The sequence below is a fragment of the Cololabis saira genome, chromosome 20 (genome assembly GCF_033807715.1).
Source record: "Cololabis saira isolate AMF1-May2022 chromosome 20, fColSai1.1, whole genome shotgun sequence".
NCBI lineage: Eukaryota > Metazoa > Chordata > Actinopteri > Beloniformes > Belonidae > Cololabis > Cololabis saira.
Window position 1 is genome coordinate 9893835 of NC_084606.1, and position 22876 is coordinate 9916710.

The 22876-nt window shown below is 42.5% G+C and overlaps 1 protein-coding gene across 1 annotated transcript in view; it reads right to left on the reverse strand.

Annotated features, from left to right (window-relative positions):
• The window catches only part of trpc5a (transient receptor potential cation channel, subfamily C, member 5a), a 260870-nt gene that overhangs the window by 12270 nt on the left and 225724 nt on the right, over positions 1–22876 (reverse strand). Inside the window, exon 16 of the mRNA XM_061709480.1 lies at positions 5541–5582. Coding sequence (XP_061565464.1) covers positions 5541–5582 — 42 coding nt within the window. The remainder of the gene's footprint in view (positions 1–5540; positions 5583–22876) is intronic.

The window sequence follows — 22876 nt, forward strand, 5'->3', positions numbered from 1 at the left end:
TCCTTCCTTCCTTCCTTCCTTCCTTCCTTCCTTCCTTCCTTTTTCCCTTCCTTTCTTCCTTCTTTCCTTCTGCTCTCTCCTTCCTTCCTTCCTTCCTTCCTTCCTTCCTTCCTTCCTTCCTTCCTTCCTTCCTTCCTTCCTTCCTTCCTTCCTTTTTCCCTTCCTTTCTTCCTTCTTTCCTTCTGCTCTCTCCTTCCTTCCTTCCTTCCTTCCTTCCTTCCTTCCTTCCTTCCTTCCTTCCTTCCTTCCTTCCTTCCTTCCTTCCTTCCTTCCTTCCTTCCTTCCTTCCTTCCTTCCTTCCTTCCTTCCTTCCTTCCTTCCAATAAATCATTTTTTTGACGGTTTATCGTGAACGGTAAAATATCACCCATTCCTAATTCACACTAGTCTGTCCACGCCTGTGAACAAAGTGTATATAGTCTACATATATCTATATAAAGCGTGCACATCTTCAGTTTCCTATTTCACCAAAGACCACACTTTGGGAAGCCTTCTTTATATTTTAGCGTTATTTCCGCGTAGATAAGAGTGAGTTTGATGCTCTTTGACAAGTTTGGTCCTGGATCAACAGCAACCATCATTGTTGGTCCCGGTGAAACTGCAGTCTGTCTGCCGTGAACACTGACACACCGGGTCGGAGCGGGTTTGGTAATAATGTTTAAACTGTGTTTTGTGATTAATAAGCACGGTTTTTTATTATTTTGCGTTGGATCAATGTAGCAAATAAAATCGTTGGGACCATCCAGCTCCTCAACCATCAGTTACGTGTTTCACATGAGCAGTTCAGGTAAAAACATTTAGTTCAGGTAAAAACGGCAGTGAAATCAGCAAAAATGTCAGTTTGCTGGATGAAATATATTAATTCCTGATAAAATAAGTTTGTTAGTGCACAGCTCTGCTCCTGTACGCATGTGAATGAGTGTATGTTTGTGAGTACATGAAAGTATAATCTGCATTGAGGCTTCTTGCTTCGGGAATCCTGGTCTGTGATTGGACGCTGCCTCGGCGTCGCTGCTGCTCATTTGCATAAAGTTGAGATTTTTCAACCTCAAATTGAGTGCGTTTACATGGGAAGTTTAATTCCTCTTTAATTCCGAATTAAAATTAAATCTGATTCAAAATGGGTAAAAATTACCATATACATATATACCAAACACCTGATTCCGAATGAAAATGGCCATTCCGAATTAAACTTAATTCCGAAGTAAGTGGCTGGTTTATTCCTATTTTAAATCCGAATAGAATAATTCCGTTATCATGTATTCACTCATTCCTCTTTAAATTAATCCCGGTCTTTCTTTCTGCTCGTTCCCTCGCCCGTCTGTCTCCATGACGCTTTTATTCCGCGCTGGGCTTGTTTTCCAAACAAAGTTTCAAGATGGCAGCACGCAGTAAACGGTGGTCAAGAGCAGAGACCATTTATTTAATAAATAGCTTGGAGGACCTGGAAATAATTAAAAGAACAGATGGAAACAGGAAACATAAAAATTGTGAGCTTTTCAAAGTTGTAGCGGCTAAGCAGCTAAGTTAGTTTTTCTTCCGGTAGTTTAACTTCCGGTCCGCCCCCCTATCCAATCTGAACCTTCCCAACTCCCAGACCTTAAAGGAGCATGAGGCTCCTTTTAAGAACTGAGACTCTCTAGCGCCACCCTTCACCACGACGGCCGTCGGGGATACTGCAGCCAACAGTGAAGCCGGCACGGGAGAACGGGGAGAACGCGCATGCAGCGTCATGTGACGTCACATCCACAGCCCAGCGCGGGAAATTCGGGCCCAGAATTGCAGCACATTTTGCAGCACACAGCCTGTTCAAGGCAACGGAGAGATACAGGGCTGATTCGTTTTGGTTTGGAACGCTTCATCTGACATTATTACTAGAAAACTTAAAACCTATACGAATATTTTTCATAAATCCTGCCTCAATCCTGCCTCATGCTCCTTTAACAGGAATTGGATAAAGCCGATCAAATGTGTTTTCCATGTAAACCTCAATTCAGAATTACTATTTCCATGTAAACTTGAAGGAAAATAGTTTAATTCTGAATTATTTAATTTGGAATAATTAATTCAGAATTAAAAAACATCATGTAACCGTGGCCATTGACGCTCTGGACGCGCTGCTGGAGGCCGACATTAAAGGTGACATTAAAGGTAGGGTAAGGGATTCCGGCAGGTTTGTGCTTCTGTGATGGACTGATGGGAAAGATCATGAAGGGGCGTGTTTTACAGGAGCCCTGGGGGGCGGGGCCAGCTCTGGTGATGTTAACTGAAAGTAACTTGACGGTGAATGTGGGACGACACGCAGCAGAAGGTCACAGAGACCTGCTCAGCCGCGTGAGCAGACTCTGGCTGTTTTCATGCTGTGATGTCATCAAAGGACACAGTAAGAGCTCCCCGTCCTCGTCTGTCAGATCTCCTTCACTCTGCCTCTTCCTCTCCTCCGGTCCCTCCTCCGCCTGGGGGGGCTGCACGCTCGCTATTATTACATCCTCCCATTTCATTCTGTGCAACTTTTATCTTCTTCCATCTCTTGTCCTTGAGCGACTTGAAAGACCCTTATGAATGAATACGTGTTATTATTATAATAATGGTGGATTTTATGCAAACAAAGCTTTGTTGAAGCTTTTAATCTGATTATAAGACTGCTGCTCTTTCACAGCTCATCTTTCCATCCAAGATGTTGGTAACTTCAGGAAAGTATGAACCATAATATATACATGGTATAAAAATAACCTATAAATCCTGGTGATAAATGACAAACATGCTGTAAAAGGTAACGACAATGAGTATTAGGGCCCGGCAGGATAAAAATAAAAATAATATTTTAGAGAGAGAAGATTTTTTTTTCATTATGCACTTCGGGAAAAAAGTTGAAATGTCGAGAAAAAAATCGAAATGTCGTGAATAAAGTTGAAATGTCGTGAATAAAGTTGAAATGCTGAGGAAAAAGGGCAAAATTTCGACTTTATTCTTGAAATTGTATTTCAAAATTAATTTTGACATTTTGACTTTTTTCCCGAAATTGAATTTCAACATTAATCTCGACATTTCGACTTTTTTCTCGAAGTGCACAATAAAAAAAAAATCTTCCCCTCTCAAATATCTTTTCTCCTGCATGGCCCTAATACTCTTCCGTACTTCAGAAAAGTATGAACCCATCAGGAAATTAATTCATAACATTTACATGTCATGAAAACCCTATAAATCCTGGTGATAAATGACAAACATGCTGTAAAAGGCAACGACAATGAGTATTAGGGCCCGGCAGGAGAAAAATAAAAATAATATTTTAGAGAGAGAAGATTTTTTTTTCATTATGCACTTTGAGAAAAAAGTCGAAATGTTGAGAAAAAAGTTGAAATGTCGTGAATAAAGTTGAAATGCTGAGGAAAAAAGGCGAAATTTCGACTTTATTCTTGAAATTGTATTTCAAAATTAATTTTGACATTTTGACTTTTTTCACAAAATTGTATTTCAACATTAATCTCGACATTTCGACTTTTTTCTTGACATTTCGACTTTTTTCTCGAAGTGCACAATAAAAAAAAAATCTTCCCCTCTCAAATATTTGTTCTCCTGCATGGCCCTAATACTTAGAAAAGTATGAACCCATCAGGAAATTAATTCATAACATTTACATGTCATGAAAACCCTATAAATCCTGGTGATAAATGACAAACCTGCTGTAAAAGGCAACGACAATGAGACGTCTTTCCAAATGTCTAAACGCTGTTTGTTGCCTGAAGTTCGTCGTGAGACTGAATGAAACGAGAGAAGATGGAGATGAGATCCTGTTCTATCGTGTGATCAAGCTTCTATCCTGCAGAAGGGCTCTCGACCAGGATGCTGGATGGATTCCCGGTGCGAGGAGGCTGCACGACCTCCCCCTAACCTTCATCCTTACAGCTCTGTGTCTGAATGAAACCACCTCTGTGGTTCTGGGCGGCTGCGAGCTCGGCAGATCTGAATCTGCTGCTAGATAAAGGAGCAAACTGGAGTTTGGTTGTCGTTAGGGGTGTAACGATACACTAATCTCACGATACGGTACGATACACGATATTGAGGTCACGATAACAAAACGATATTATAGCAGTATTTTTTTAACAACCTTGAATGAGGAACATATGACTGGAAAAAAGGGTCTTTTATTTGAAAGACACAAAATACAAAACAATGCTGTGCGTTTGCCTATTGTTACAGTTTGTAATGCTTTATAACTGTTTAAGTTTTAAAGAGAAAGCCAGGCCAACCATTTTCCACAAACTGAACTAAAAGTAAATGTCAGGTTTGCATTATGCATCTTTAGTTTCATACAATAAAAATATTTTGCCACAAACTGAATAGTTTCTTACGGAGCCCCTCTGGTGACATTTGAAAAAAATAAAATAATGCGTGGCCACGCATTAATAACTCGTGGCCACGAGATAATTAATGCATGGCCACTCATTATTTAATTTTTTTCAAATGTCACATGTTATTACTACACTCGCCATGACAATACTCTTGCTCTTTAATATAAATAGACTATAATTACCGTTATTAATGATGAATAACCATCTCGCAAGGAAGTTGCATCTACGAAGTCCAGACAGTAGGTTATAATGCCATCCACGAGTAAAATAATGCGTGGGCACGAGATACATAATGCGTGGCCATCCATTGATTATCTCGTGGGCATGCATTAATAACTCGTGGCCACGCATTATTTTATCTTTTTTAAATGTCACCAGAGGGGCTCCGTAGTTTCTCTCATGTATGACTTGACTTTTTTGTTTTCCAGAAGTTTAACAACTAAAACTAAATAAATGAATAAATACATAAAAGTAAATAAATGCATACAATTTTACATCATAAAAAAGATTGATTCATGCTCACCTTATAAGTGTAAGAGGAGATTTATTTTTGTTAAGAAGGTTATTTTGGTAATTCAGGGTTCATTATTTTATAAATATATTCTTTATATTCTGATGTAAATCAGGGACTATAATGACACTAGTCAGTTTATCTGTAGTGATTAGTCTGTTTTAGATTGGGCGGAGTGATACGCCACAGTACGGCACTAGGTGCTGTGTTGATGTTCTAAAATCCTACACTGTTGAGGGACATTAAAGTACACTGGAACTCAGCAGAAGTTGTCCCCGTGTTTATCTTACTCACGACCTGAAAAAGGTTTAATTTAATAAGGTAAGGCTTAACTCTACACCAGCCTTACATAAGTAAAAGGTCAGAGCTCAAAACCCTGCAAGAGTCCCGTGATCGGGACCAAAACGGTACTGGTTTCTTCTGAGCGGAGGAAGATTTTGGTCGGCACGCGCGGTCGGATGCGCGTTACTAGTAAACACAATAGATTAATATTAATAACCCAATATCGCGATACAGTTTGTCACTTCCACGACAAGTATTGCGACGTTTTTGTATCGCAAAATTTCGTGGCACGATATATTGTTCCACCCCTAGTTGTGGTCGTCTGTCAGAAGGAGAACTGGAGGTTCCTCTTTAACGTCATCACAGTCCTACGTGCAGACGGAGACGGAACTGACCTGGTAGTGTTGGTTCTGTATCAGGCTGTCAGCGTGTCGCTCCTGCAGAAAGAGAAAGAGACTCTGTTAGAAACACGATGCTTCAACATTTATAACCACGTCACATCTCATTTCCTCTTCCATTTCCAGTCCTGCCTGGCGTTACTTATTCACTGCTCTCCGTCTCCTCCGCTCCCATCACTCCTCTCAGGCCGGTGCTTCACACAGAGGTCACCCCGACACCGGGCTCATCAACTCATCTCTCACGCCGCCAAACCAAAACAAAGTCAACCGCTAGTAAATTGCCTCTTGCAGCTCGAACCGTCCATATCGCTGAGTAATGAACTTCAGTTAATCATTTCTGTCCACTCGTCATCACATGCGTGGAAGCAAAGGCACCGAGCCGGCGTACATGTCATCTCTGATCTGGACTCGTAACCACTGAAGAGACGGAGAGGAGAAATGAATATCTCTGCCATTAAACACTCCCGTCGCCAACGGCAACCGGTCTGACTGAATCTGGAGGGAATGAAGTTGCTTTCGTCAATGAAAATTATGACTAAATATCGTCGTCAACGAACCTTTATCACCTGAGGAAAACGAGACGAGACGCAACAAAAATGCTGGTCATGTGACGATAACGACAATTAAATATATAATGCAATATCGTAGAGGAATAAAAACCAGACTAAAATGTAGATTACAAAATAAAAACTCTGCTAAAATGTGTCTTCATTTTCATTGACCAAAACCAGACGAAATGTTCTACCAAAGATCCTTAATGTCCATGTTTTCAGTAGTTTCTCTGGTTTAATGTCCATGTTTCCAGTAGTTTCTCTGGTTTAATGTCCATGTTTTCAGTAGTTTCTCTGGTTTAATCTCCATGTTTTCAGTAGTTTCTCTGGTTTAATGTCCATGTTTCCAGTAGTTTCTCTGGTTTAATGTCCATGTTTTCAGTAGTTTCTCTGGTTTAATGTCCATGTTTTCAGTAGTTTCTCTGGTTTAATGTCCATGTTTTCAGTAGTTTCTCTGGTTTAATGTCCATGTTTTCAGTAGTTTCTCTGGTTTAATGTCCATGTTTTCAGTAGTTTCTCTGGTTTAATCTCCATGTTTTCAGTAGTTTCTCTGGTTTAATGTCCATGTTTTCAGTAGTTTCTCTGGTTTAATCTCCATGTTTTCAGTAGTTTCTCTGGTTTAATGTCCATGTTTTCAGTAGTTTCTGGTTTAATGTCCATGTTTTCAGTAGTTTCTCTGGTTTAAAGTCCATGTTTTCAGTAGTTTCTCTGGTTTAGTTCTGCTGGGTGACGTTAGTCCTCAATCTCAGTCGCTGCAGCAGGAATCAGATCCAGAATCAGCTGCAGAGTTAGAGGCTGATGCCGTTAACGCAGAGCTCTAGTTAACGTCAGTTAAAAACAAAATTACATAGAGAAACACGGGGATCTGCTCTGGGGCTGGAGAAGAAGAAGAAGATCCATCTTTGGATACACTTTCCTACATAGACGTGGAAAAGAAAACCCAATGTGTCGTCGAGAAAGAAAAAGACGGAGAGAAATGCGGAAAAATAAATATGTTGTAAACTCAAATTAGAGTCTTCTGTATCTGGAATGAATGTATTCTTGAGTCTATAAGGTAACAATAATATTCTAATAAGATAACCTTGTTTGAATTGTAAAATGGGTTTGGCTAAATACAATCTTTGACTAAAACTAGACTAAAATGGTCCTGGACAATTCTGACTAAAATGAGACTAAAATGCTCAGATTTTTAGTATAAAAAATAAAACTGAAACAGGCTGACAGAAACAAGACTAGGAGGAACCTCCCGGGTTTCAGAGACCAACGGTACCAAATTAGACCTCTGCTCATGATGCGGTGAGAGAACGAGAAGATAAGATGAGAAGCTCGATAAATGTACATTTAGCAAAACACAGATAATTTTACATTTGTTTAAAGCATCTATGTTCTGCGACCCGGTGACGGATTAGCGGAAGAAGATGGATGGATGGATGCATGGATGCGATATTTTAAATCGTTTGATTCAGCCCCATCTCACACTGCACGACTAGATCGCGGAGTTCAAAAGTTCACAGGCCACGATTTATGGTCTCACACTGTACGACCCGATGCTCTGATGCGTCTGCTCACAATATACGATCATAATCCTCAGGTCGGACTTCTGTTACTGGAACTGCAATGTCAAAAAGTGGAGGAGGAGGAACCCCGAAGTGGGAGACACCGAAGATGCTCAGCAAAAACAAACACGCTGACTTAAGCCTGAATTATGGTTCCGCGTTAAATCGACAGTCTGGAAGTCCTCCCTCATGATGCCTCCGCAAGACCTCGGTTGTCTTCAGTTTAGTCCAACTCCACTCAAACCATATCCCAGTTAAACTCATTTCTTTCATAGACTTGTCTTGTGAAGAAACCTTTTCTGCAGTTGATGTTCACACATCTTCTTCTATGTTTCTTCCTTTTGGATGTTGCCACGGTAGCTCGTCTTTTTCCATCCCACCCTCTCTTCTGCGTGTTCCTCTGTCCCACCAGCCGGATGCAGAGTTTCATCTCCGTGTTCAAACCAGTTAAATCTGGCCTCTCTTTCTCTGTTTCCTCCCGGCTGTCGTCCTCCCCATCACTCCCAAAGCAAATCCTAACATCTCCAGTTCCTCCAGCTCTGAGTGGTAGAGGAGACCAACACTGCCCTGTAAAACCCTCTCCCCACTCTTCTATCCTACAAGCAGTACTTGAATTGTAAAAAAGAATCAGGGGGGATGATGGATTTTATCATATGGGGACAGATAATTTGTGCTGATTACAAATAATATAATATATTACAAATAATAGCAGTGACCAAAACACCTGCAGAAATACTGCAGGAATGACATAGCAGCAGTTAAATGCAGCCTTCTGTAAGCTTTAAATATCCACTGGGCTTACATCAAATACATCAAAACACAACAATAAAAAACACTTTTCTGAACTTATCAACATGACTCTGTCCTTCACAGGATAAGTAAAATGGATCACTGCAAAAACTCAATGTTAACAAGAATATTTGTCCTATTTCTAGTTAAAATGTCTAATTTTAGTAAAAAAAAATCTTATTACACTTAAAACAAGACTCATCACTGGAAAAAACTACAATTTTTCACCTGTTTCAAGTAGATTTTCATTTGAAGTAGAAAAATCTACCAGTGGAACAAGATTTTTTTGCTTGTAATAAGAAGATAAATCTTGTCCCACTGGCAGATTTTCCTACTTATTTCAAGTGAAAATTTACCTGAAAAAGGTGAAAATTGTCGCATTTTTCTGGTGATGACTCTAATTAGCTCCCTCCCCTTACCCCCCTAGGCTGCATTTGTAAATAAGAAATTTGTTCTTAATCTGCTTGCCTGGTTAAATAAAGGTTAAAAAAAAATAAAAAATAAAAATAAAAAAAAATGTTGAAATAGCAGTCAAATTTGGACTGTTTTTATTTCAGGGGGGATGCCGTCCCCCCTCATCCCCCCTCAACTCCAGTACTGCCTACAAGTCCAGATGTTCTTTACTGCAGATGGATTTCCTTTGTTGGAAATTAATCAGAAGAGGCTCATCTGTCTCCAGTATGTTCCACCATAATAAAAGTATGAGGTTCAGATCGCTCTATTTTAGTTCTCAGCGTGCTAAAAATAGAGGATGAGCTTCCTGGATGGCTGTTTTTATGTCGATATCAACACGAGGCAGCTGAACCTGCAGTTGTTGGAAGATTTGCAGCCATACTTTCAAATCCAGAGCGAATGCCACGAGCCACCCCCCCCCCCCCCAGAAGAGAAAAGAAAAGAAAACATTTCCACGCAGTTTCATGACTGAGGGATTGTGTGAAATTGGCTTTGGATAATACCGTTCTGTCCTCCTGGAGTGCCCACTTGAACGGAAATATGTGAACTGACTTTTCTTTACTCTAGAAAAGATCCTGCACCAGCCGGGTCTTTATTTGCTCATAAGTTGAGTCCAGCGCTCCGCTGATGTGTCCTCCTCCGACCCCTTGCTGGGTCGCTGATGGATTTGTTCCTGAGAGCCTCTTCAACTGCATGTTTGTAGTTTCCAGCAGTAACTTTCAAATAGTTTCAGATCACTTCACTTTATTCATTTGTCCCTTGAAGGGCGATTAGGTTTGCAGCAGATATAAACATTCAGCACACGTTCATCACTAGGGGTGTAACGATACACTAATCTCACGATACGGTACGATACATGATATTGAGGTCACGATAACGATACGATATTATAGGAGTATTTTTTTAACAACCTTGAATGAGGAACATATGACTGGAAAACATGGTCTTTTATTTGAAACACACAAAATACAAAACAATACTGTGCGTTTGCCCTATTGTTACAGTTTGTAATGCTTTATAACTGTTTAAGTTTTAAAGAGAAAGCCAGGCCAACCATTTTCCACAAACTGAACTAAAAGTAAATGTCAGGTTTGCATTATGATCTTCAGTTTCATACAAGTACAAATATTTAGCCACAAACTGAATAGTTTCTCTCATGTATGATTTGACTTTTTTCTTTTCCAGAAATTTAACAACTAAAATTAAATTAATAAATAAAAGTAAATAAATACATACAATTTTACATCATAAAAAAGATTGATTCATGCTCACAGGAGATTTCTTTTTGTTAAGAAGGTTATTTTGGTAATTCAGGGTTCATTATTTTATAAATATATTCTTTATATTCTGATGTAAATCAGGGACTATAATGACACTGGTCGGTTTATCTGTAGTGATTAGTACCGTATTGACCCGAATATAAGACGACCCTGATTGTAAGACGACCCCCTCTTTTTTCAAGACTCAAATTTGAAAAAAGACTTTTTTAACACCAAATTACATTTTTAAACAGAAAATAATTACAGTACATCTGAAACAAATGATTATAACAATATATTTGAGAGAAAAAGCATGTTATTTTGCCTCATTCAAATCATGATCTTGAAGTTTGCATCATAACTTCTTCGACCCACTTTTCTCCAGATTGTCGCCACGTTTCAGCATTTTCTGTTATCTCTTCTGTTATTTCCTTGTCTTTTCTTTCTTACCGCTATTTTTTATTTTTCTTCTTCATGCTACTGCTATTTTTATTTTTCTTCTTCGTGACAGGGGTTCGCTTTGGCCTGGGAAGTTAAGTTCAGCATTCGCTTTAAAGATATCTGGCGCCATCTAGTGTTGTGAATGGGTATAACGTCTAGACCCCGAATGTAAGACGACGCCCACTTTTCAGTCTTATTTCAATGCAAAAAACCGCGTCTTATATTCGGGCCAATACGGTATGTTTTAGATTGGGCGGAGTGATACGCCACAGTACGGCACTAGGTGTTGTGTTGATGTTCTAAAATCCTACACTGTTGAGGGACATTAAAGTACACTGGAACTCAGCAGAAGTCCCCGTGTTTATCCTACTCACGACCCGAAACAGGTTTAATTTAAAAAGGTAAGGCTTAACTCTACACCAGCCTTACATAAGTAAAAGTTCGGAGCTCAAAACCCTGCAAGAGTCCCGTGATCGGGACCAAAACGGTACTAGTTTCTTCTGAGCGGAGGAAGATTTTGGTCCGCGGGTTGAGGCGCGGTCGTCACAAATACACTGCGTTTTACTAGTCAACACAATATAAGCTATTAATATTAATAACCCAATATCGCAATACAGTTTGTCACCTCCACGACACGTATCATGACGTTTTTGTATCGCGAAATTTCGTGGCACGATATATTGTTCCACCCCTATTCATCATACAGCTACGTTCAGACAGAAAAACATACATGATGCGAGCAGAAAAACTACATCAGATGCACCGAGCTCACAGCCCACAGAACACAAGGAGGGAGAAGCAATAAAAAGACAGACTACCGATCAGGATAAATAGTTTTAAATAGATTTTAACAGCACAGGTGGCAGCTTGGACCAGGTTCTAAACCACAGAGCCACAATTACCTCCTCTTTTCTGCAGCGTTCAAAGCCTTAATGGAGAGAGGCACAAAGGAACATTTGTATCTATTTTTTGTTGCTGGCGGAACAGTTATTCGAAGGCCAGAGGGAAGAAGCTTATATTCTTAGTTAAGAGGGTTATTATCGTCCCTGCAAATGGATTTTGCTTCCTTAAGCACCTGAGAATTAAACATTTCGTCCAGACTGCTGAACTTGCGACACGCACAATTCTCTCCAGGGAGTTTTTTTCCTTGCTGGCAAGATTTCCATACCAACAAATGATACAAAACGAAATAACAGATTCAATAAAAGCACTATAAAACATTTTCATCAGGGTTTTGTCTACCTGGAATTTAGCGAGCTTCCTCAGACAAAAGAGGCGTTACTGACCTTTTTTGCAAAGCGTATCACAGTTCACATCAAATTTGAGCACATTATCAATAATAGTGCTGAGATATTTGTAACTGGTCACTAGTTCAACTGGCTGGTTGTGAAGAATACTACAATGAGGAACTGGGGATTTACGTCTAAAATCAATGCAAACCTCTTTTGTTTTCAGAAACATTAATTTGAAGATCCTCTATAGCAGTGGTTCCCAACCTTTTCCAACTCAGGGACCACTTTTATGTCTCAAAAATGTTCGCGGCCCACCTCCGAACTTTTTAATTCTCCCTGTTGCTAGCCAGCTATCCATCTTTATACTCCAGTTTCAGGTATCAGCATCAAACTTAAATAAGTCAAGTGCAATGCAGTCCTGCTGCAAAGTGGTCTGACCGATAACAACAAAAGTTCCTATCGCTCATTTGCTTGTCACATGTCTAATACTTGAAGTAAAACAAAACAAAATAATGAAAATAATATTTAAACATCTCCTCCTTGAACCGCCACCTTACCGTGGTGGAGGGGTTTGAGCACCCGAGTGATCCTAGGAGCTATGTTGTCCGGGGCTTAATGCCCCTGGTAGGGTCTCCCATGGCAAACAGGTCCTAGGTGACGGGTCAGACAAAGAGCGGTTCAAAGCCCCTTATGAAGCAAGAACCAGCAAGGAAGTGTACGTCGCCCGGACTGGCGTTACCGGGGCCCCACCCTGGAGCCAGGCCTGGGGTCGGGGCTCGCAGGCGAGCGTCTGGTGGCCGGGTCTTGGCCCACGGGACCCGGCCGGGCGCAGCCCGAAGGAGCGACGTGGGCCCGTCCTCCCGTAGGCCCACCACCCGCGGGAGAGTTCATAAGGGGAAGGTGCCGTGCGATTTGGGTGGCAGCCGTGGGCGGGGGCCCCGGCGACCCAATCCCCGGACGACGACTCTGGCTTTAGGGACATGGAATGTCACCTCGCTGGGGGGGAAGGAGCCTGAGCTTGTGCGGGAGGCTGAGAGGTACCGACTAGAGATAGTCGGGCTCACCTCCACGCACAGCCTGGGCTCTGGAACCCAACTCCTTGAGAGGGGTTGGACTCTCTTCCACTCTGGAGTTGCCCATGGTGAGAGGCGGCGAGCTGGTGTGGGCTTGCTAATAGCTCCCCAGCTCAGCCGCCATGTGTTGGAGTTCTCCCCACTTAGCGAGAGGGTCGCTTCCCTGCGCCTTCGGGTCGGGGATAGGTCTCTCACTGTCGTTTCGTCCTACGGGCCGAACGGCAGTGCAGAGTACCCGGCCTTCCTGGAGGCCCTGGGAGGGGTGCTGGAAAGTGCCCCAACTGGGGACTCCATCGTTCTGTTGGGGGACTTCAACGCTCACGTGGGCAGCGACAGTGTTACCTGGAGAGGTGTGATTGGGAGGAACGGCCTCCCCGATCTGAACCCGAGTGGTGTTTTGTTGTTGGACTTCTGTGCTAGCCACAGTCTGTCCATCACGAACACCATGTTCGAGCATAAGGGTGTCCATCAGTGCACGTGGCACCAGGACACCCTAGGCCGGAGGTCAATGATCGACTTTGTTGTCGTTTCATCTGACCTTCGGCCGTATGTCTTGGACACTCGGGTGAAGAGAGGGGCTGAGCTGTCAACTGATCACCACCTGGTGGTGAGTTGGATCCGCTGGCAGGGGAGGAAGCTGGTCAGACCTGGAAGACCCAAGCGTATCGTGAGGGTCTGCTGGGAACGTCTGGCAGATTCCCCTGTCAGGGAGGTCTTCAACTCCCACCTCCGGGAGAGCTTTGACCGGATTCCGAGGGAGGCCGGAGACATTGAGTCCGAATGGACCATGTTCTCCACTTCCATTGTTGACGCGGCCGTCCAGAGCTGCGGCCGTAAGGTCTCCGGCGCCTGTCGCGGCGGCAATCCCCGAACCCGGTGGTGGACACCGGAAGTAAGGGATGCCGTCAAGCTGAAGAAGGAGTCCTACCGAGCCTGGCTAGCTCGGCGGACTCCCGAGGCAGCTGACGGGTACCGGCAGGCCAAGCGGACTGCGGCCCGGGCGGTCGCGGAAGCAAAAACTCGGGTCTGGGAAAAGTTCGGGGAGGCCATGGAGGAGGACTACCGGTCGGCCTCGAGGAAATTCTGGCAAACCATCCGGCGCCTCAGGAGGGGGAAGCAGTGCTCCACCAACACTGTTTACAGTGGAGGAGGGGAGCTGTTGACCTCGACTGGGGACATCGTCGGGCGGTGGAAGGAATACTTCGAGGATCTCCTCAATCCCGCTGACACGCCTTCCGTCGAGGAAGCAGAGGCTGAGGACTCAGAGGTTGATTCATTCATCACCCAAGCTGAAGTCACTGAGGTAGTTCGTAAGCTCCTCGGTGGCCGGGCACCGGGGGTGGATGAGATCCGCCCTGAGTACCTCAAGTCTCTGGATGTTGCGGGGCTGTCGTGGCTGACACGCCTCTGCAGCATCGCGTGGCAGTCGGGGACAGTGCCTCTGGACTGGCAGACCGGGGTGGTGGTCCCTCTCTTCAAAAAGGGGGACCGGAGGGTGTGTTCCAACTACCGGGGAATCACACTCCTCAGCCTCCCGGGGAAAGTCTATTCCAGGGTGCTGGAGAGGAGAATTCGGCCGATAGTCGAACCTCGGATTCAAGAGGAACAATGCGGTTTTCGTCCCGGTCGTGGAACGCTGGACCAGCTCTACACCCTCCGCAGGGTGCTCAAGGGCGCATGGGAGTTTGCCCAACCAGTCCACATGTGTTTTGTGGACTTGGAGAAGGCTTTCGACCGTGTCCCACGTGGCGTCCTGTGGGGGGTGCTCCGAGAGTATGGGGTCGGAGGCCCTCTGCTGAGGGCTGTACGGTCCCTGTATGACCGGAGCAGGAGCTTGGTTCGCATTGCCGGCAGTAAGTCAGACCTGTTCCCGGTGCGTGTTGGACTCCGGCAGGGCTGCCCTTTGTCACCGGTTCTGTTCATTATTTTTATGGACAGAATTTCTAGGCGCAGCCAGGGGCCGGAGGGGGTACGGTTCGGGAGCCACTTGATTTCATCTCTGCTTTTTGCAGATGATGTGGTCTTGTTGGCTCCCTCGAGCCAGGACCTTCAGCATGTGCTGGGGCGGTTTGCAGCCGAGTGTGAAGCAGCTGGGATGAGAATCAGCACCTCTAAGTCTGAGGCCATGGTTCTCGACCGGAAAAAGGTGGCTTGCACCCTCCAGGTCGGGGGAGAGTTCCTGCCTCAGGTGGAGGAGTTCAAGTATCTTGGGGTCTTGTTCACGAGTGAGGGGAGAACGGAGCGCGAGATCGACAGGCGGATCGGTGCGGCGGCCGCAGTAATGTGGTCATTGTATCGGTCCGTCGTGGTGAAGAGGGAGCTGAGCCGAAAGGCAAAGCTCTCAGTTTACCGGTCGATCTACGTTCCCACCCTCACCTATGGTCATGAACTCTGGGTCATGACCGAAAGAACGGGATCCCGGATACAAGCGGCCGAAATGAGTTTCCTCCGCAGGGTGGCTGGACGCTCCCTTAGAGATAGGGTGAGGAGCTCTGTCACCCGGGAGGAGCTCGGAGTCAAGCCGCTGCTCCTCCACATCGAGAGGAGCCAGCTGAGGTGGCTCGGGCACCTGTATAGGATGCCCCCTGGACGCCTCCCTCGTGAGGTGTTCCGGGCATGTCCCACCGAGAGGAGGCCCCGAGGAAGACCCAGGACCCGCTGGAGTGACTACGTCGCTCGGCTGGCCTGGGAACGCCTTGGGGTTCCCCCGGAAGAGCTGGAGGAGGTGTCCGGGGTGAGGGAAGTCTGGGGATCCCTGCTCCGACTGCTGCCCCCGCGACCCGGACTCGGATAATGCGGTGGACAATGGATGGATGGATGGAATATTTAAACATTTTTAATATCATTTTAAACATAACTGAGTTTTAACATTTAAAACATTATTCTGTATATTTTTATATAATTATATCCCCCCCCACAAAAATCATACTTTTTTGGAAATGATTTGGCGGCCCACTTGCAATACCTTCGCGGTCCACCAGGGGGCCAAGGCCCACAGGTTGGTAATCACTGCTCTATTGGAGCCGCATTTAAGTTTTCCTTCATTTATTTACATTCGTTGTTTGATTATGTGTTTGTTAATTAACCTGGATTTTTTGTGTGAGCAAAAAAAATGGCAACAACTGTCATCGACCGCAGCCAGGCGCCGTACTGTCTTCACATTGCTGATTTATAATTTAATTATTTTTTGTTTACAATAAGGAAAAAGTCATCGTCCAAGGAAGGAAGGAAATAGGTTCCTTTTGTTTTGCTGCTACATCGTGGTTGGTTGATGAAGACGCCACAAGTCCACGGTCGTCTGTGAAACCAACTATTTTTGCTTCCACATCAACAGAATCCCCAAATTCATCAACAAACAGAAACTGGAAATGTTTTTTGGAACTAAAAATAACCAGATGTTGCATCCCTGTAACCACGGAGACTGATGAAGGCCTGTCCTGAACCCTCAGCTGAGTCTTAATAACGAGCATTGATCAGATGTTGAGAGGTCGGAAGTAATCAGTGATCAGCTGTATCCCCAAGTTGATCAGAGTTGTGCAAAACAAAAAGAATCAAAAAGCTTTTCAGTTTTGGTGATTGATTGAGACGATCAGGTCTGCTGGCTCCGCATCGATGTGATCGAATCTCCGGCGCGGATCACAAGAGCCAGACGGTCAGCGGATGCCGTTTCCTGCATGATTGATCGCTTATGCCGCACATCTCAAAATGTTTAATACGGCGCTTCTATCGCGTCTGCTTTTACCACAAATCATCAAATATTAGTTCAGCTCATCATTTTTGTGGTTATTGGATTTTTCTTCTCTTTGGCTGACAGAAGTGATTATTTAGTGGTTTGAAGTTATTATGTTCACTGGTACAAGTCTTGGGTTTTCATGCAAGACCTGAGTCATGGTGAGATTTCCTTCATCCATCACCCCCAGAAATCCTCCTGCTTTCTGTTTCTCTCTCCACACTTTTATTTCATTTGCATCTCACTTAAATATTCAGTCTTTGCCTCTTATCTTTCCTATAACGTGTCCCTCTCTCTGCCTGCTGTCTGGAAACAAAAAAGTCAGTATATTCAATAAGAAGAAGTCTAATTGCTGCATTATCATTGTCATATGTTTCATATATATGATATATGTTTAATAGATTTAATTTTCTCAGTTTCCTTTATCCTAATGCCTTCGTAACGCTCTTGTAGATGCCTTTGTGTCCTCTTACGTTGAAGGTACAGAGTTATGAGTCTTGGTGAGGTAAAAACTTTAGTAACACAATCAGATCAGCACATTTCTACGGGGGTCGAGACCCGCCATTGCTGCAAATTAAAGAAACGCTGCAAATAAAAAGAAACGCCGCTGCAAATAAAATAAACGCTGCAAATAAAAACAAACGCTGCTGCAAATATAAAGAAACGCTGCTGCAAATTTAAAAAAATGACGCAAATAAAAAAGCCACAACGGAAGTGAATTACCGGGGACTATTTTTGCTGATGCACCGGTGTTTTTTACATGAGAGGAGAAGAAGAAGACGAAGAGGACGTAAGTGAAAAGGAAGAAATAAGAAGAGCGAGGAATAAGAAGAACAACGAACGAGAAAATAAGTGAAAATGTTAGTGTTCAACATCGCTACGTGTAATTTTTAATGTGCAACACCGGTGCATCGGCAAAAATAGTCCCCGGTAATTCACTTCCGTTGTGGCTTTTTTATTTGCGTCGTTTTTTTTAATTTTATTTGCAGCAGGGTTTCTTTATATTTGCAGCGTTTCTTTTATTTGCAGCGACATTTCTTTTTGTTTGCAGCGTTTATTTTATTTGCTAAGCGTTTATTTTATTTGCAGCGGCGTTTGTTTCTGTTTGCATCGTTACTTTTATTTTCAGCAATGGCGGGTCTCGGCCACCGTACAATTCACCTCCTGGTCTTTAATACAAGAATTCATTAAATCGCATGAAGTGAAAGCAACACGAAAGAAAAGGTGATTAAGAGACTGAAGACAGGTAAGAGCGTCAGACAAGGGACTTCACTTCCACGTCTACGGGAGCCCAAAGGGAGACGTTCCTTTGCTTTCATTTGATTGAGATCACACTTGTTTAAATTGTTGCACATCAGAAAAGCGCTGGGATTTGAATCCTGCATGTTCATGTTCATTTGGGTCCAAACTGGTCTGGGCGAGCTGAACCTCGTCCACATAATAATCAGAGCTGGTTTCCAGCTGTTTCTGGCCTCATTAATACGTTGTAGTTGTGCTAAAACACTACTTAATCATTACTGCATTGCATAAGCGCTTTATCCTTGAACGGTTATTTGAATGATCATCACTCATCAGCATCACTCATGCTCGTTTGTGCATAAGTTTATCAATAGAAAACAAGATCTTCCTGTCCATTTCCAGCTGTTTTTTTTACTTTTTCATCTGATTTTAATTCATATCCAACTAGACACAGTGGCAATATTCATTAACCCTTCTGTAGAACATCTGGTCATCAATTTGATAAAACATTTAGATCCAAAACTCTGGAATGACTTGAATGTGTCGCTGAAGTCGACATTATGTTTTACCTCCTTCAGAAAGTCTTAATCTTCAACGTCTTTATCTTTAATGTAATCCAGACCTTGTATCTCATGTTCACCACGTTTATATTTATAATTTTTTTAATTTGTTGTACATTATCTTTGTTATTTCATCACAGTGGATGATGGGAGTGGAACTCTGTACAAACCCTTCGGGCTTCGTTCCCTCCATGCCCTGTTTTGAAATGAAATGATTATCTGCCACCTTCTTCTTCTGTTGAATATTTTAGTGGCAGTCGTAATTATTTGTCCAAAATTAAAGATGTGTTCATCCATCTTCTTCAAAGTCCTGATTTTCTTGTTCTTTGATGTGACGACGAGTCTCGCAGGACGAATTACGCAGCGTTACGGAGGGAGAACTAGGGGAGTTATGCTGTTAAAAGGAAAAACAGTGTTCAGTGGAAACAGCGGGATAAAATCAAGCACCAATGAACTGACAGGGGGCTTATTAACATCTGTTATAGCAGAGTGTGGCAACACTTCTCAGTCGGGTCAGGTTCTGGACTCCAGTGGGGGCCAGTCCATGTCTCAAACTCCCTAAAGAAGTGGTTCACATGAGAGGGAATGTGCATGACGTCACAGATGCGACTTCACAGCGGGTTTCGCCCACTGAGAGGCAGAAAGACTGAGTGTCAGAAAGACTGAGTGTCAGAAAGACTGAGTGTCAGAAAGACTGAGTGTCAGAAAGACTGAGTGTCAGAAAGACTGAGTGTCAGAAAGACTGAGTGTCAGAAAAACTGAGTGTCAGAAAGACTGAGTGTCAGCCTAAACTTTCAGTTTGAGCAACTGGAAAACATCTAAAATGGGAAAGAGCTGTTGTGCGATCGACTGTACTCATAGATTTAGCAAGAAATCAGAGTTATCGTTTTACAGATTGCCGAAAAATAAGCTTAAGAGAGACAAATGGATCGCTGCAATTCACAGAAACAACTGAATTCCAGGCACCGAAACGTGGATTTACGGTTCCCATTTTGTATCAGGTAATGTTGGATTTTTGGGTAGCTAACGTTAAACGATCAAATCATAAAGTTCGGTGTCCTCATCACTTTAATTTCACCAACAAATCCTGCCTTGAAGTAGGACCAAGTGTCAAGACTTTTGTATGTCTTCAAGCTTTGCTTCGTGTATTTCCCCGGTGTAGAAATTAAGTTCATATAAATATCAGGAAACTGGATTCGTGGCCAAATATTAATGTCCATGAACCACTGGTTCTTGGTAACTGTACGGGTCACTGTCAAGTCCAACTGCCTTTAATTTAAGCCGATAATCGGCCGTTATTCCGTCTTCTCCACTAGTTTCAGCCATTTTTGCTGATGTTTTGCCACTCAGTGTGAGTAAGGGGGCTGGTCCAGTGGGAAAGTGACGTCACTGCAAACCCTCTATTTGAGGCCATGAATTCTGGGATTGTCATGTTGGAAGACGTCCTTGCCATTGACCTTAAATTCTGCTCATCCAGTATATTCAGGCAGTCGGCTGACGTCTATTATTTGGGCAGATGACATTGCTGAACCTCAACCGTACCAACTGAAGCTGCCCCACATCATAATACCGCCTCCGCATGCTTGCACAGTCACCACGTCTCATCTGCTGGTCTCCGTATCCTGATGTGTCCATCACTCTGGAACAGAGTAAAGCTAGAATAACCAGACCTGATGGCACTGTTTTTATGCTCCACAATCTAAACTTCATGCACCCAAGCAAACTGAAGCTTTGTTTTCTTTCAATTTGATATGAAGTTTGATTAAAGCCACACAGCTGTTTATTCTTGATACTAGAATATCGCGATTATGTAATTAGAACGATGTTAAAATGTGAAAATCGTAAAATCGATTTTTCACTTTTTTTTTTTTTTAATGTTTTTTTTTTTTTAACCTTGTCTGCACACATATTAATGATTGATACCATATTAATGATTGACGGAAATACCTCTCAATACCTGCGACAAGTGCCCCATGGGAGAGGCTCTTTAGTGTAGGAGGGGGCGTTGTAACATGCCACCGAGCATCCCTCAAGCCAGATGCGGTAGACCGGCTCGTGTTCCTTGCAAAAAACTTGCAAATGTGAATAGCAAATGTAATGACTGACATTACACACCTCTACCTCCTTCATGGGTTGCATTATTATTTAGCATGCAAAGACCCAGTTTAGTTTAATTAGAAAATGTCTTGTTTTATTTAATTGGAAATATAACTTACTGTATGTTTGCAAGTGCTGATTTGCTGATTTTTTTTTTCAGAGATAAAACTTTATATTTTATTATATTTTTTAAAACTTTTTTTCAACTTAATTTACAGAGTTTTGCACTTTATTCATTTATTTTTGGTTTAATAAGAGCAAAGTTTGCACTTAAAGCCCAATGGGGCAAATGTTCAATAAAAGAACAGCATATTTGAAATCATTTATTTGCCTTTTGTCAATTCACAAAATAATCGTAATCGAAAATTGGATTTTGAGAGAAAAAAATCGATATTTTATTTTTGGGCAAAATCGAACAGCCCTACATGATACCTTTTCTTCTCACTGCATTTGGGAACAATCTCACTTTCGTTATCAAAGACTCTCTAAGTGGTCATCATCACCCTTAGGATTGCCTGTTATTAATCGAGCATCCAGAAAACTGCAGGTCTGCACACTTCCGGCTGTACATCTGCAAGAGTTCACCATGAGTCTCTCAGGTTATACGGCTTTCTTTATTTTCCTAAAAGAGGAATCACCAGGGTCTTCCTCATGACTGAGTTGTTGCTGATGCATAAACGTAAAGCTGTGGACTCTCTCTACAACCCCGTTACTGCTGTAGAGCAGGAAGTGCTTGAGATGTCGTAACTTGTGGAGCCACGTTATGAAGATTAAACCATTCTGGCAGGATTTCAACCTCCTTCATTGTGATGTCTCATCATGATTCCTGAGGAGAAGCCTTAGGATTGTATCATCTGCAAATGTGATGATATGGTTGGAAGTATTTAGCAGTTTCCAGCAATCTCTTTAGATCATTTTGATGCAGACCAATAATGCTTCTTACACAGAATCATGTATTTTTATGTGTGGATACGATCAAGCCATGTCTCACAGTAGCTCACCTTATCGCTAGACTTGTAGTCAAAACGGGGGCAGTGGTAGTTTAGTGGCTAGAGAGGTGGGCTTGGGTCTGGATTGACAACCAAGATGAATTACCTTGGGCCCCTGAGCAAGGCCCTTAACCCTAATTGCTCCCCGGAGGAAATGTTTCATTGCTTTGGATAAAAGCGTCTGCTAAATAACAGTAGTAAGATCGCCTAAACCGAGACCAAGACACTACCAAGAGCAGAAAATATAAAGTCCAAGAAAAGACCAAGAGTTCAGCTCAAGACTGAGACCAAAACAAACCTAGTAATGTCCTGATCCTGCGTGATTGTATTCCATCATCCTGGTTCAGCTAGTTTCCATATGAGCTTGTTTTCAACTGCAGCTCAATAACACAGAGAAGTGGATGATGATGTTGAACTCACTATAAATGTTTCCATCCATCAGCTGAGATCAGATATGTGTGGCGACTGCACTACCGCTATTTCTACACTATTGGAGAGTCATGAATAGTAAATGTTACTGATTTAAATGGAATACATACAATTATCAACTTGAAATTGCATTATTTATTCCTAAATTCTTTGACATCCTTGGAAGATTAATTCAATTTAATTATAGGGAAGTATGATATTGCTAACCATTTCTATTTTATTTTTATTTCTTATGTCTGTTTATTTTATTTTTTATTATTTTCTATTTATTTTCTTTTCATTTTATTATTATTTTTGTTGTTTTGTGTGTCCTGTATTTTATTTTATTACTTTATCTTTCCTATTATTGTCTTCAGTCAGAGTTTGATTGGTAATTGGTACTTACTTTGGGACTTGTTTATAATTATGTATTTTATAGTGTGTGTATTGTTGGGGGGTTTGTTATGTTAAGTTTTGTGTCTTTATTTATTTACTTTTTCTTTGTGTGTGTGTGTGTGTGTGGTAAAATATAAAATGGGGTTATTTGTCGAATGCTTTTAAAAATGTTTATTGTGTAATATGCATTACATCGACTACCCAATAAAGAAACATGAAGAAAAAAAAAAGAAAAAAAGTATGTGATCGCTACCACTTGAAGGGGAGTATAATAAGATTTAAAAAATCCCTCCGAGACCCGAGGCCGAGACTAAAGTCTGTTGAGACCGTGACAAGACCGAGACCACAGAAAAGTGGTCTGGAGAACCACAAGTCTACTTATCGCTACATGCAAACTAGGGATGGGCGGTATGGACTAAAAAATGTATCAACGATTATTTCTGGCATTTTATCCCGATAACGATAAAAAAAATACCAATTCAACTCCCCTTTTTAACTATGAATCTATCTCGCTCTCAGATCCGCCATGTTTGTCATCAACAGGAATGTATCTTTCTTTC